We start from the raw sequence: 12,073 nt of genomic DNA, 5'->3' as shown, positions 1-12,073 counted from the left end.
TCACTGGGATATCTTTTCCGTTCTTTCACCGCTTGATGCAGTGTAGCTCTAGAAGCTGTATTTTTTTTCCATTTACATTTCTACAGCAGTCGGGATGAGCTCTGAGGCATCTTCACTCACTTCTGATTTCATAGGAGAGACCCGCTAATCCGAACGATCATTTTCTGTATCTAAAATCTGATTGGACTGCGTTTGGTGTCCCAATGTCGAGGAGACCACATTTTGAGCAGCGAATACAGGATACTAAATTGACAGAAGTACAAGTAAATCGCTGCTTCACCTGAAAGGAGTGTTTGGGGCCTTTGATAGTGAGGAGAGAGGAGGTAAATGGGAAGGTATTACATCTCCTGTGGTTGCAATGGATGGTACCGTGGGAAGGGGATGAGGTGGTGGTGGTAATGGAGGAGTGGACCAGGATGTGGTGGAGGGAACGATCCCTGCGGAATGCTGGCAGGGGAAGGGAGGGAAAGATGCCTTTGGTAATGGCATCACGCTGGATGTGGCGGAAATGGTGGAGAATAATCCTTTGGATATGGAGGCTGATGGGGTGGAAAGTGAGGACAAGGGGAACCCTGTTGGGGCTCTGGGAGCAAGGGGAATGGGTGAGTGTAGAGGTGCGGGAAAGGGGATGGACATGGATGAGGGCCCTGTCAACCACAGTAGTGGTGGTGGGGGGGAATTCCTCAGTGGAGGAAAAAGGAAGACATATCAGAAGTGCTCTCATGGAAGGTAGCATCATCAGAGCAGATGCGTTGGAGGCAGAGAAACTGGGAGACTGGAATGGAGTCCTTACATGAGGTAGAGTGTGAAGAAGTGTAGTCGAGGTAGAATTTGGAGTCGTTGGAGTAATAACGAATATTAGTGTACAGTCTATTCCCAGAGATGGAGACAGAGAAGTCGAGGAAGGGGAGAGAAATGTCAGAGATGGACCATGTAAAGGTGAGGGAAGGGTGATAATTATAAACTAAGCTGATAAATGTTTTTCAGTTTGGGGCGGGAGCAGGAAACGGCACCAATAGAGTCATCAATGTACCAGAGAAAGAGTTACAGGAAATGTACCAGAGAAAGAGTTACAGGAGGGGGCCTGAGTAGGACTGGAACAAGGAATGTTTGACATATCCCACAAAAGACAGGCATAACTACGGCCCATGCGGGTACCCATAGTATCAGCTTTTACTTGAAGAAAGTGAATGGAGGTGAAGGAGAAGTTGTTCAGTGTGAGATCAAGTATAGCCAGGCGGAGGAGGGCGGCAGTGGATGGGGCCTGGTTAGGCCCCTGCTCAAGGAAGAAGCGGAGAGCCCTCAAACCGTCCTGATGGGGGATGGAGGTGAAGAGAGATTGGACGTCCACAGTGAAGAGGAGGCTGTTGGGGCCAAGAAACTGGAAATTGTCAAAACAATGTAGGGCGTCAGGAGAGTCATGGCTGTAGGTGGGAAGAGAATGGACCAGCGGAGAAAAGATAGAGTTAAGATAGGAAGAAATAAGTTCAGTGGGGAAGGAACAGGCTGAAACAATGGGTCTGCCAGGGCAGTCATGTTTGTGGAGTTGATCCAAGATGGCTAATTATTGATAAAGTGGAGATTTTAGAATGGCTGGCTGTACATAAAGATGATACCACAAAAGAATCAGTGAGGACCAGAGCATGGCTAACCGACCAGCACCCGATTGGACCTGACAGTATGTGCCGGGTTCGGGTCGCACTTCCGGGTCTGGCATTCGGGTTCGGGTTGGGATGGGTCAGACACGGTCTATCACCACCTCTGTTAAGTGGCTCCATTGTAAATGTACGTTTTGGAATTGAAAGATGGCTTAGTGACATTTTTTTAAGCTTGTGCAGGTAAGCAACAAAGTGAAAAACGGAAGAGTGGTTAACTGATGGTTGGGACGGGTGCAGGGGAAAAATGAAAGGATTCAGGCCCGGATGGTGTCGGATGTAGTTCTGTCCATCTCGGTTCATGTTTCATTTGCAGACCCGGGTCGGCCTTTAATTAGGACCCATCCAGGGATGCTAAATGAATCAAGAGTGGCAATTGCAGATGTCCTGAACATAACCTTCCAAACCTCCTTCGCTAGGAGCATTGTTCCAGAGGAATGGAGAACTGAAAATGTCGCACACTTGTTGAAAAAAGTTTGCAAGCGTAAACCCAACAACTACAGAACAACCAGCTTAAACTAGGAGGTGAGAAAACGTTTTGAAACGATAATCCAGGACAGAAGTTACAGTCAATGCTGTAGATTGATTAGATACGTGAGCCCAGATTTGTTAAAGGCCAATAATATTTATCTAAATTTATTCAGCTTTTTTTCGCCGATGCAACAAATGGCTGACACATTTCATTAGGCAATGTGGTGTGTATGGATTTTCAAATGGCGTGTTTTAAATAGTCCCACAATAGGCTTGTCAGCTACATTGAAGGCGATGGAATGAGCAGTATGGACATAAACGTGGCCGTGTAACAGGAAAACAAAGTACAATGATGAACTGTTCAATAAATGGACTCATAGTTAAGACACCTGTCTCTCGATGCAGAAATCAACAAGCGCATGGGAAAGGCTTCCACTGCTATGTCCAGACTGACCAAGAGAGAGTGGGAAAATTGCGCACTGACACAAAACACAAAAGTCCGAGTGTGCCAAGTCTGTATCCTCAGTCCCTTCCTCAACGGCAACGAGGCCTGGACAACGTATGTCAGGCAAGAGCGACGTCTAATTCATTCCTTCTTCGCTGGCATCAGGTGGCAGGACCGTATCTTCAACACAGAAGTCCTCGAGGCGGTCAACATCCCCAGCAGATACACCCTACTGAGCCAGCGGCACATGAGATGGCTTGGCCATGTGAGCCACATGGAAGATGGCTGGATCCCCAAGGACGCATTGTACAGCGAGCTCGTCACTGGTATCAGATCCACTGGCCGTCCATGTCTCCGCTTTAAAGACGTCTGAAAATGTGACATGAAGTCCTGTGACATTGATCACAAGTCGTGGGAATCAGTGATTGTAAGAACTGGCGGGCAGACATAAAGGCGGGGCTAAAGTGTTGCAAGTCGAAGAGACTTAGCAGTTGGCAGGAAAAAAGACAGAAGCACAAGGGGAGATCCAACTGTGTAACTGCCCCGACAACCAATTTTATCTGCAGCACCTGTGGAAGAGTCTGTCACTCTAGAATTGGCCTTTATAGTCACTCCAGGCGCTGCTTCACAAACCACTGACCACCTCCAGGCGCGTATCCATTGTCTGTCGGGATAAGGGGGCCAAAGAAGAAGGTAGCAGCGATCATAATATGCTTGAATACTACACTCAGTTTGAGGGAGAGACGAGTGGGTCCAAGACAATATTTTAAACATAAATAAGGGCAATTATGAGGACAGGAAAGCAGAGCCAGCTAAAGTGAACTGGCAAATCAGGTTAAGGGATAAACCCATAGAGCTGCAGTGGCAGACATTTAAAGGGATATTTCAGAATACACAGAATAGATACATTTCAACGAGAAAGTAAAAATTCAAGGGTGTGACACGCCATCCGCAGTAAACTAAAACCGTTAAAGATAATATTAAACTTAAAGACAAAGCCTATAATTATGCAAATATGGGAGGCAGGTCAGAAGATCAGACAGAATATATATTAAAAAAGCAAAGAATGACAAAAATATTGATAAGGAAGGAAACACTACAGCACGAGAGAAAGGCAGCTAGAAATATACAGACAGATAGTAAGAGTTTTTATAGATATTTTTGAAAAGAAAATGAGTTAAAATGAGCGTTGACCGATAAAAGGTGAGTCTGGGGAAATAATAGTGGATAATAAGGAGCTAGGCAGATGTACTGAACAGATATTTTGCATCAGTCTTCACCAGTAACGATATAAGTAACATCCGAGTATTAGGTGTAAGTCGGGAACTGGTAAGGAGAGAGGAACAGAAGAAGATTGCAATCACCAGGGAAGTATCAATGAACTAATTGTTGGAGCTGTGGATTGACAATTCCCTGGGTCCTCATGGACTGCAAGTGTCCATTGTGATGGACCGAACCTGAACCCTGCTGGGCTCGACTCCAAGGGGAGAGGATTGATATGCAGATCAAAAAAGACTGCCCTCCAAGCCTGAGCCGAACTTGAAGCCTGCCTAAACTAACACCTTCTGCACTTCTGTGGACCATATCCCTCTATTCCCTTCCTATTCATGTATTTGTCAAGATGTCTCTTAAACGTCGCTATCGTACCTGCTTCCACCACCTCCCCTGGCAGCAACTTCCAGGCACTCGCCACCATCTGTGTAAAGAACTTGCCTCACACATCCCCTCTAAACCTTGCCCCTCTCACCTTAAACCTATGTCCCCTGACGCTTCCGCACTGGGAAAAAGCTTCTGACTATCCACTCTGTCCATGCGGCTCATAACTTTGTAAACCTCTATCATGCAGCCCCTCCACCTCCGTTGTTCCAGTGAAAACAATCCGAGTTTTTCCAACCTCTCCTCATTGCTAATGCCCTCCAGACTAGGCAACATCCTGGTAAACCTCTTCTGTACCCTCTCCAAAGCCTCCACTTCCTTCTGGTAGTGTGGCGACCAGAATTGCACGCAATATTCTAAGTGTGGCCTAACTAAGGTTCTGTACAGCTGCAACATGACTTGCCAATTTTTATACTCTATGCCCCGACCGATGAAGGCAAGCATGCCAAATGCCTTCTTGACTACCTTATCCAACTGCGTTGCCACTTTCAGTGACCTGTGGACCTGTACGCCCAGATCTCTCTGCCTTTCAATACTCCTAAGGGTTCTGCCATTTACTGTGCACCTCCCACCTGCATTGGACCTTCCAAAATGCATTACCTCACATTTGTCCAGATTAACCTCCATCTGCCATTTCTCTGCCCAAGTCTCCAACCGATCTATATCCTGCTGTGTCCTCTGACAATCCTCATCATTATCCGCAACTCCACCAACCTTTGTGTCATCCGCAAATGTACAAATCAGACAAGCTACATTTTCCTCCAAATCATTTATATATACTACAAACAGCAAATGTCCCAGCACTGATCCCTGCGGAACACCACTAGTCACATCCCTCCATTCAGAAAAACACCCTTCTACTGATACCCTCTGTCTTCTGTGACCAAGCCAGTTCTGTATCCATCTTGCCAGCTCACCTCTGATCCCATGTGACTTCACCTTTTGTACCAGTTTAGTTAGGAATTAAATAGTTTACCCATTCTGTTTAACGCATGTTCCATGTGCAATTCTAAAGGACATGGGAACGACATTGCCGAATAAAACCGACATTGTCGACAAAAGAAGTGAGAGAACTTAGAAAAAGGTGCAATGAATTGTGTAGCCCCAGGGGCGTCTGTAATAAATCTAAACACCAACAAATATAGACAGAAATATAGCAAGAAGTGCAAGAAAGGAATATCAAACGAACCTTGTAAGGAATGTCAAGATTCTCCCGTCAAGATGAAGGGTAGGACCAACAAGTCCAGCGAACCATGGATGTCAAGGGATATAGAGGATTGGATAAGAGAAAAAAAAGGAGGCTTATGGCAGATTCCGAGCACTGAAGACAGCGAAGTCCGGAGAGGAGTATATTAAGGGTAGGGGGAGGGGGGAGGGGGTACTTAAAAAATTAATTAGGAGAGCAAAGAGGGGACATGAAAAAAAATTAGTGCTCAAGATAATGGAAAATCCCAAGGCGTTTTATATGTATATTAAGGGCAAGAGGATAAGCACCGGAACAGTAGGGCCCATTAGAGGCCAAAGTGCCACTCAGTGTGTGGAGCCAGAGGACATCGGTGAGGTTTCAAATGTTTACTTTCCATTGGGTCCACTATGGAGAAGGACGATGTAGGTGTAGAGATCAAGGAGGGGGATTGTGATGTACATGAACAAATGAAAAATGTAAGGGAGGAAGTATTGGTTGTTTTTAGCGGGCTCAAATGTGGATAAATCCCCAGGCCCAGATGAGATGTATCTCAGGCTGTTCTGTCAGGCAAGGGAGGAGATAGCAGGAGTTCTGTCACAAATTTTCAAATCCTCACTTTCCACAGAAGTGGTACCAGAGTACTGGAGGGCAGCGAATGTGGTATTATTCTTCAAGAAGGGCAGCAGAGATAAACCAGGTAATTACAGGCCGGTGAGTCTAACATCAGTGATAGGAAAACTATTAGGAAAAAAGTCTGAGGGACAGGATTAATCCCCACTTGGAGAGGCAGGGATCAGTCAGAGATATTCAGCACGACTTTGCAGGGGGAGATAGTGTCTACCAGACCTGATTGACGTTTTCGAGGAGGTGACTGGATGTGCAGATGAGGGTAAAGCAGTTGATTTAGTCTAAATGGATTTCAGTAAGGCTTATGATAAGGTCCCGCATGGGAGATTGATGATGTAGTTAAGGACACATGGGATCCAGGGCAATGTGGCAAACTGGATCCAAAATTGGCTTGGTGGCAGGAGGCAGAGGGTATTGGTCGAGGATTGTTTTGCGAGTGGAAGTCTGTGATCAGCGGTGTACCACAGAGTTCAGTGCTGGTACCCTTGCTGTTTGTAGTGTACATTAATGATTTAGATGTGAATATAGGAGGTATGATCAGTAAGGTCGCAGATGACACGAAAATTGGTGGTGTCGTAAATAGTGAGGAGGAAAGCCTTAGATTACAGGATGATATCGATGGGCTGCTAAGATGGGCGGACCAGAGGCAAATGGAATTTAGGGAGAACTAACAAGTCAAGGAAAATACAATAGATGGGAGAACACTAGGAAGTACAGAGGGTCAGAGGGACCTTGGTGTATTTGGCCATAGATCACTGAAGGCAGCAGCACAGGTGGATATGGTGGTTAAGAAGGCATATGGGATACTTGCCTATATTAGCCAAGGCATAGAATAAAAGAGCAGAGAGGTTATGATGGAGCTGTATAAAATGCTAGTTAGGCCACAGCAGGTGCATTGTGTACAGTTCTGGGCACCACCCTGTAGGAAGGATATGATTGCACTGGACAGGGTGCAGAGGAGATTCCCCAGGATGTTACCTGAGCTGGATCATTTCAGTTGTCAGAAGAGACTGGATAGGCTATGGTTGTTTTCCTGAGAGCAGAGAAGGCTGAGCGGGGACTTGATTTAAGTATACAGAGTTATGAGGGGCATTGATAGGATAAATAGGAAGAAACTGTCCCTTAGGCGAACGGTCAAGTGGGCATAGATTGAAGTTAACGGGCAGGAGATTTAGAGGGGATTTGAGGATTCTTTTTTTCACCCAGAGGGTGTTTGGAATCTGGAACAGACTGCCTGAAGGGGTGCTAAAGGCAAGAACCCTCAAAACAGTTAAGAAGAATTTAATGATCAGTTGAAACGCCATAGCATACAAGGCCTTGGGCCAAGTGCTGTAAAATGGGATTAGAATAGATAGGTGTTTGATGGCCGGCACAGACACGATGGGCCTATGGGCTGTTTCTGAGCTGTATGGTTCTATTAATCTATAACTCTATTAAGACTAAAAGGTCAGTTAGGAGTTACTTAGTTTATATTCATGGAGATGTCGGTAACATCTGCGATTACCTTTGCTTCAGCACTTTTTTGTGGATAGCTCGTATTCCTGTGTGCTGACCTGTTTATCAATATAATGCAAACGGGGTTAACGAGTTTTAGTTACAGCAGACATGTATTTCAGTGCAGGATAAAGAGTTACTTTGTCCTCCATCATGTTGAAGTGTACAATCTTTTTACAATGTTCTTTTTTCATAACTCTCCAGTTTATTTTGGTATTTCCATCGCAGCGTATTCCGTGAGCATGACAACACCCTTCAGAAGTCTTGATGATCGCTGCAGAGGACGGTGTACATGGCCCTAATTATTGAATGGCATATAATTATTAAGTTTCTATTTTGCTCTTCCATCCTTTGAACATCCCTTTCTTCCACTTTGCCTAGGCAGTGCTGTCTTTCAATTCGCCTTTACCGGACGAATTTCCTGCTGAAAAGAAACAGTTTCTTTTCTATCTCGCCTTGTTACCCAAACCCAAAAAGTTGCGCTCCCTTTTCCGATGTAGTTGTTTTCCATGAAGCTCTGAGTATGCACTGATGAAAATGATACAGCAAGTATTCCCCTTCTTTTACTTGTCAGAGCCACTCAACATCTCAGAAGCTCTGTCTGGAGCGCCTCAATATACCATTTCAACTTTTCAATCACTGAATCATAGAATAATATAGCACAGAGGGATATAATTCACACAATTTTGCATGAGCCCTTTCCTACATAAAGCTGTCCAATTAATCCACACTCTTGCTCTATTTCCATAGCGGTGTAAAAAATAATATTTTTTGAAAAAAAACTTTTGAATCTTGATCATGCCTCCAGCTCTCTTTCAGGCAGTGCAATCCAGATCAGAGTAACATGTTGCTTAAAAACATGTTTCCTAATGTCGCCGCTGGTTCATCTGGCAATTACTTTAACTCTATGTTCTCTGATTTCCCACCTTTTTGCCACTAGATGAAATGTCTTATTATTACCCTATCAAACGTTAATGATTTTGAACCCCTCTATCAAATATTTTCCTCACTTTCGCTGCTCTAGTGACATCATTACAGATTCTCCATACCAATGTATATTTTTTTTTTGTATGCTGCCTGGCGTACTTGTGAATGCCAGTGTATCAGGATGATCGTGCCCTTTATATATGGATAATAACAGTGTACAAGCACGTATTGATTTTCACACTGCATCAGGGTCAAGACAGTGTACGTTCAATAACACAGTGTACCAGTGCATTGCAAAATGTGCATGGGGTTTCAGTGGTTCAGGTTCCTGCTATATGTCTAGATGTATTTGTGGCAGAATAGCAGAGTAGTCACAGTGCATGAAGTGGGAAAGCTGAAAAGTTTTCGTGGTGGAGTAGCGGATCATCGAATGATGATAGGGAGAGTGAAGCTGACAAATTCTGGTGAAGCCACAGAGCGGCCAGAAAGGATGATGAGTGCATGCAGAATGCGATCGTAGCTGCAGCACCAGGGAAGTGGGAGTGCAGAGGGAATGCCAGCATCGAGAAAATTGTTTTTAAAAAAAGTGAACGTGAGCGTAAGAGAGTGCGCTGATTGTTGAGTAACAGTTAGTTTTTATGTGGTTTAACACCTCTTCTGGATCATTTCTGGTGCATAGATTCCCAACAGATCAGGAAGCTTCCAGGCTTCAGTCTAGCAGGTGTATATAAATTTTCACAGTTATCGCAATTGTTTTCAACCTACATGTCATTTTGAAGTGCATTAGGATCTTAACACGTGTGTAAAGTATTTGGAATATATCAATATTCTGGCCGCTGTGTATGGGATTTAACAACATTTTGACCTCTGATGTGTATCGATACCTATGGTTATTTGAAAACCCGGACTGCTTTGGGATATGCGATAAAGACATAGGGCATGTGTTACAAAACTAATCCTGCTGCAGAAAGTTTGAAAGAAAATAGGGAGGAGAATTTCATAAAAGATTCAATTGCAACATGGGAACTCAGGATTCGTATAAAAATGATTCATTCTATGAAATAATATGGTCGGAGTTACAGCACAATAAAGGCACTCTTTATCGTTCAGGGGATTATTGCCAAGCACCGGATAGTGAGAAAGTGATAGAAGAGAAATATGTAATAGATGCAGAAAATGCATCATTAACAGCAGTAGATTGATCAGTGCCGTTAAGCATTCAAAGTGTAGAAGTAACGTAATAGTGGAAGAAGGAGCATGGCATCTGTAGCGTTTCCGGGACGTTATTTAGCTGGGTACGCTTTCAGAACGACATGGAAGGAATGAGCATCGGATCTAATATTAGAAACGGGGAAGGCTTTGTCCCTGAGGTAAGCATTGTGGAACAACTAAGAAACAATGTCAGTTGTAAGACGAAATTTGTCAATTATTAAAATGGACATTTTACAAATACAATTTTACTTCAACTTGTCGTACAATCTACCGCAGATGTTTTGACAAGGAATGGCATGATAAAGCCACATGACAGCATAACGAAGATGCCAAATATGAGAACAATGACATGCAGGAGGGCAAAATAGTCAAGAATACAATGGATGTGGCACAATTTGGTATTGTTTGGACGTCGATTTTAAGCTGACCCTTCAGCAATGAAAGGACCAGAAGAGATTACGGAGATACCCCAAAACTATAACTGTTTCTGCACTATTTTTGCCTTTTGCATCATTATTTTGCGGTAAAAAATAATATTTGCTGCGCTTGCCATGGAAGAATGGAAGTTACCTTTTAGGTGAAGATATATTTGCTTTATCCAAGAACAAGTCCCCATAATTCCAGTTTGGAATCGCCCCAGAAATTCAGCAATGATGACAACCGGGAGGACGATTTTGTCTCGTATGTCCTTTGCTGCAGTACTTGCAGAGGCTATTAATTGGAAAACATGCTTTGATCAGTGGCCATTCAAGTATTAATTACTAAAATAAGCTAAACGAATTTTAAACGAGCACTGATACATTAACTTCAGTTTATATTATTTGTACCTCATTTTAAGTCTGTATTTTGATACCCTCTGTTGGCTTCGCCGTTTTCTTTCATAAGGTGATATTGATTTATCTTTTTTGACTTTTGTTAGCCTGAATAACGGATTCAAAAAGTGCTGGAAAGGTGTTTATCTTAGCAGAATGCGAATTGTGTGTGTGCCGACTGTAGAACAAAATGTGTGCTCTTACCTATACAAATGTCCATGCCACGCACTACTGAAAATCTGTAATATGTTCGAGCCGATCTATATTCGTACCATATTTAGCCATGTTTCAAAATTTTGCCTCACTAATATTTTTTTCCTATTGAAAAGTGAATCAACAGATAGTCACTGGGACAGTTTTTTTCATTTTTTATCACCAGGCGACGATGCGTAGCTCCAGAACCTGCATATTTTCTTATTTCTATTTCTACAGTGGAGGTGAGCTCTGAGGTGTATTCACTTAGTTCTCATGTCGCAAGAGAAACTGGATAATCCTAACTACCATTTTGTTTGTATCTAGTTACTGATGGAAATGTAATGACTGTTGAAACAAATATCTGAAATTACCTGAAATAGTACTGAAATAGCAAATTCTAAATTAAGTAACCTCAGTGCCTATTGCAGTTGTTATATTTTAAGTAGCTGCTCTCAAAATCTCGACAGCTCTGTGATGGAGCACCTCAATCTGCCATTTCAACTTTTCAATCACAGAATCGTAGAATAATATAACACACAGGGACACAATTCACACCATTTTGCATGCCTCCTTTCCTACATAAAGCTGCAGAATAAACTCACTCCCTTGCTCTATTCCCATAGCAAAGTAAAAAAAAAATCCCTTAAATGTGTAGTCCAATATTCTTTTGAATTTTGCGATTGAACATGCCTCCAGCTCTCTTTCAGGATGTGCATTCCAGATCTCAGTAACTTGTTGCATAAACAAATATGTTTCCTCATGTCGCCTCTGGTTCTTTTGCCAATGACCTTCAATATCTGTTCTCTGATTCTCACCTTTTTGCCATTGGATGAAATGTCTTATTATTACCCTATCAAACGTTAATGATTTTGAACCCCTCTATCAAATATCCTCTTCACCTTCGCTGCTCGAGTGACATCACTACAGATTCTACATAACAATGCATAATATTTTCGTATGCTGCCTGGTGTTTATGCTAATTCACAGCATATCATGATGATCGTGCAAGGCTTTTTATACATATATAAAGAGCAAGAGGGTCACAAGGGAAAGGGTTGGCCCACTCAAGGACAGAAATGGGAATCTAGCGTGGAGCCAGAGGAAATGGGTGAAGTGTTAAATGAGTACATGGTATCCGTATTCACCAAGGAGAAGGACTTGCTGGTAGATGAGCCTAGGGAAAGGAGTGCATAGAGTCTCAGTCATCTCATTATCAAAAAGCAGGAGGTGTTGGGTGTCTTGCAAAGCATGGTAGATAAGGTAGATAAGTCCCCAGGGCCTGATGGGATCTACCCTAGAATACTGAGGGAGGCAAGGGAAGAATTTGCTGGTGCCTTGACAGAAATCTTTGCATCCTCATTGGCTACAGGTGAGGTCCCAGAGGACTGGAGAA

General features: G+C 43.3%; 1 protein-coding gene across 1 annotated transcript in view; it reads right to left on the bottom strand.

The window, feature by feature from the left end:
* LOC137345153 (NACHT, LRR and PYD domains-containing protein 3-like) overlaps positions 1–12,073 on the bottom strand; it is a 79,345-nt gene that overhangs the window by 17,598 nt on the left and 49,674 nt on the right. The window contains exon 4 of the mRNA XM_068008621.1: positions 10,244–10,384. Within this exon, the coding sequence (XP_067864722.1) occupies positions 10,244–10,384 (141 nt within the window). The remainder of the gene's footprint in view (positions 1–10,243; positions 10,385–12,073) is intronic.

The sequence above is a fragment of the Heterodontus francisci genome, chromosome 28, assembly GCF_036365525.1.
Source record: "Heterodontus francisci isolate sHetFra1 chromosome 28, sHetFra1.hap1, whole genome shotgun sequence".
NCBI lineage: Eukaryota > Metazoa > Chordata > Chondrichthyes > Heterodontiformes > Heterodontidae > Heterodontus > Heterodontus francisci.
This window is presented reverse-complemented; position numbering and strand designations above follow the sequence as displayed.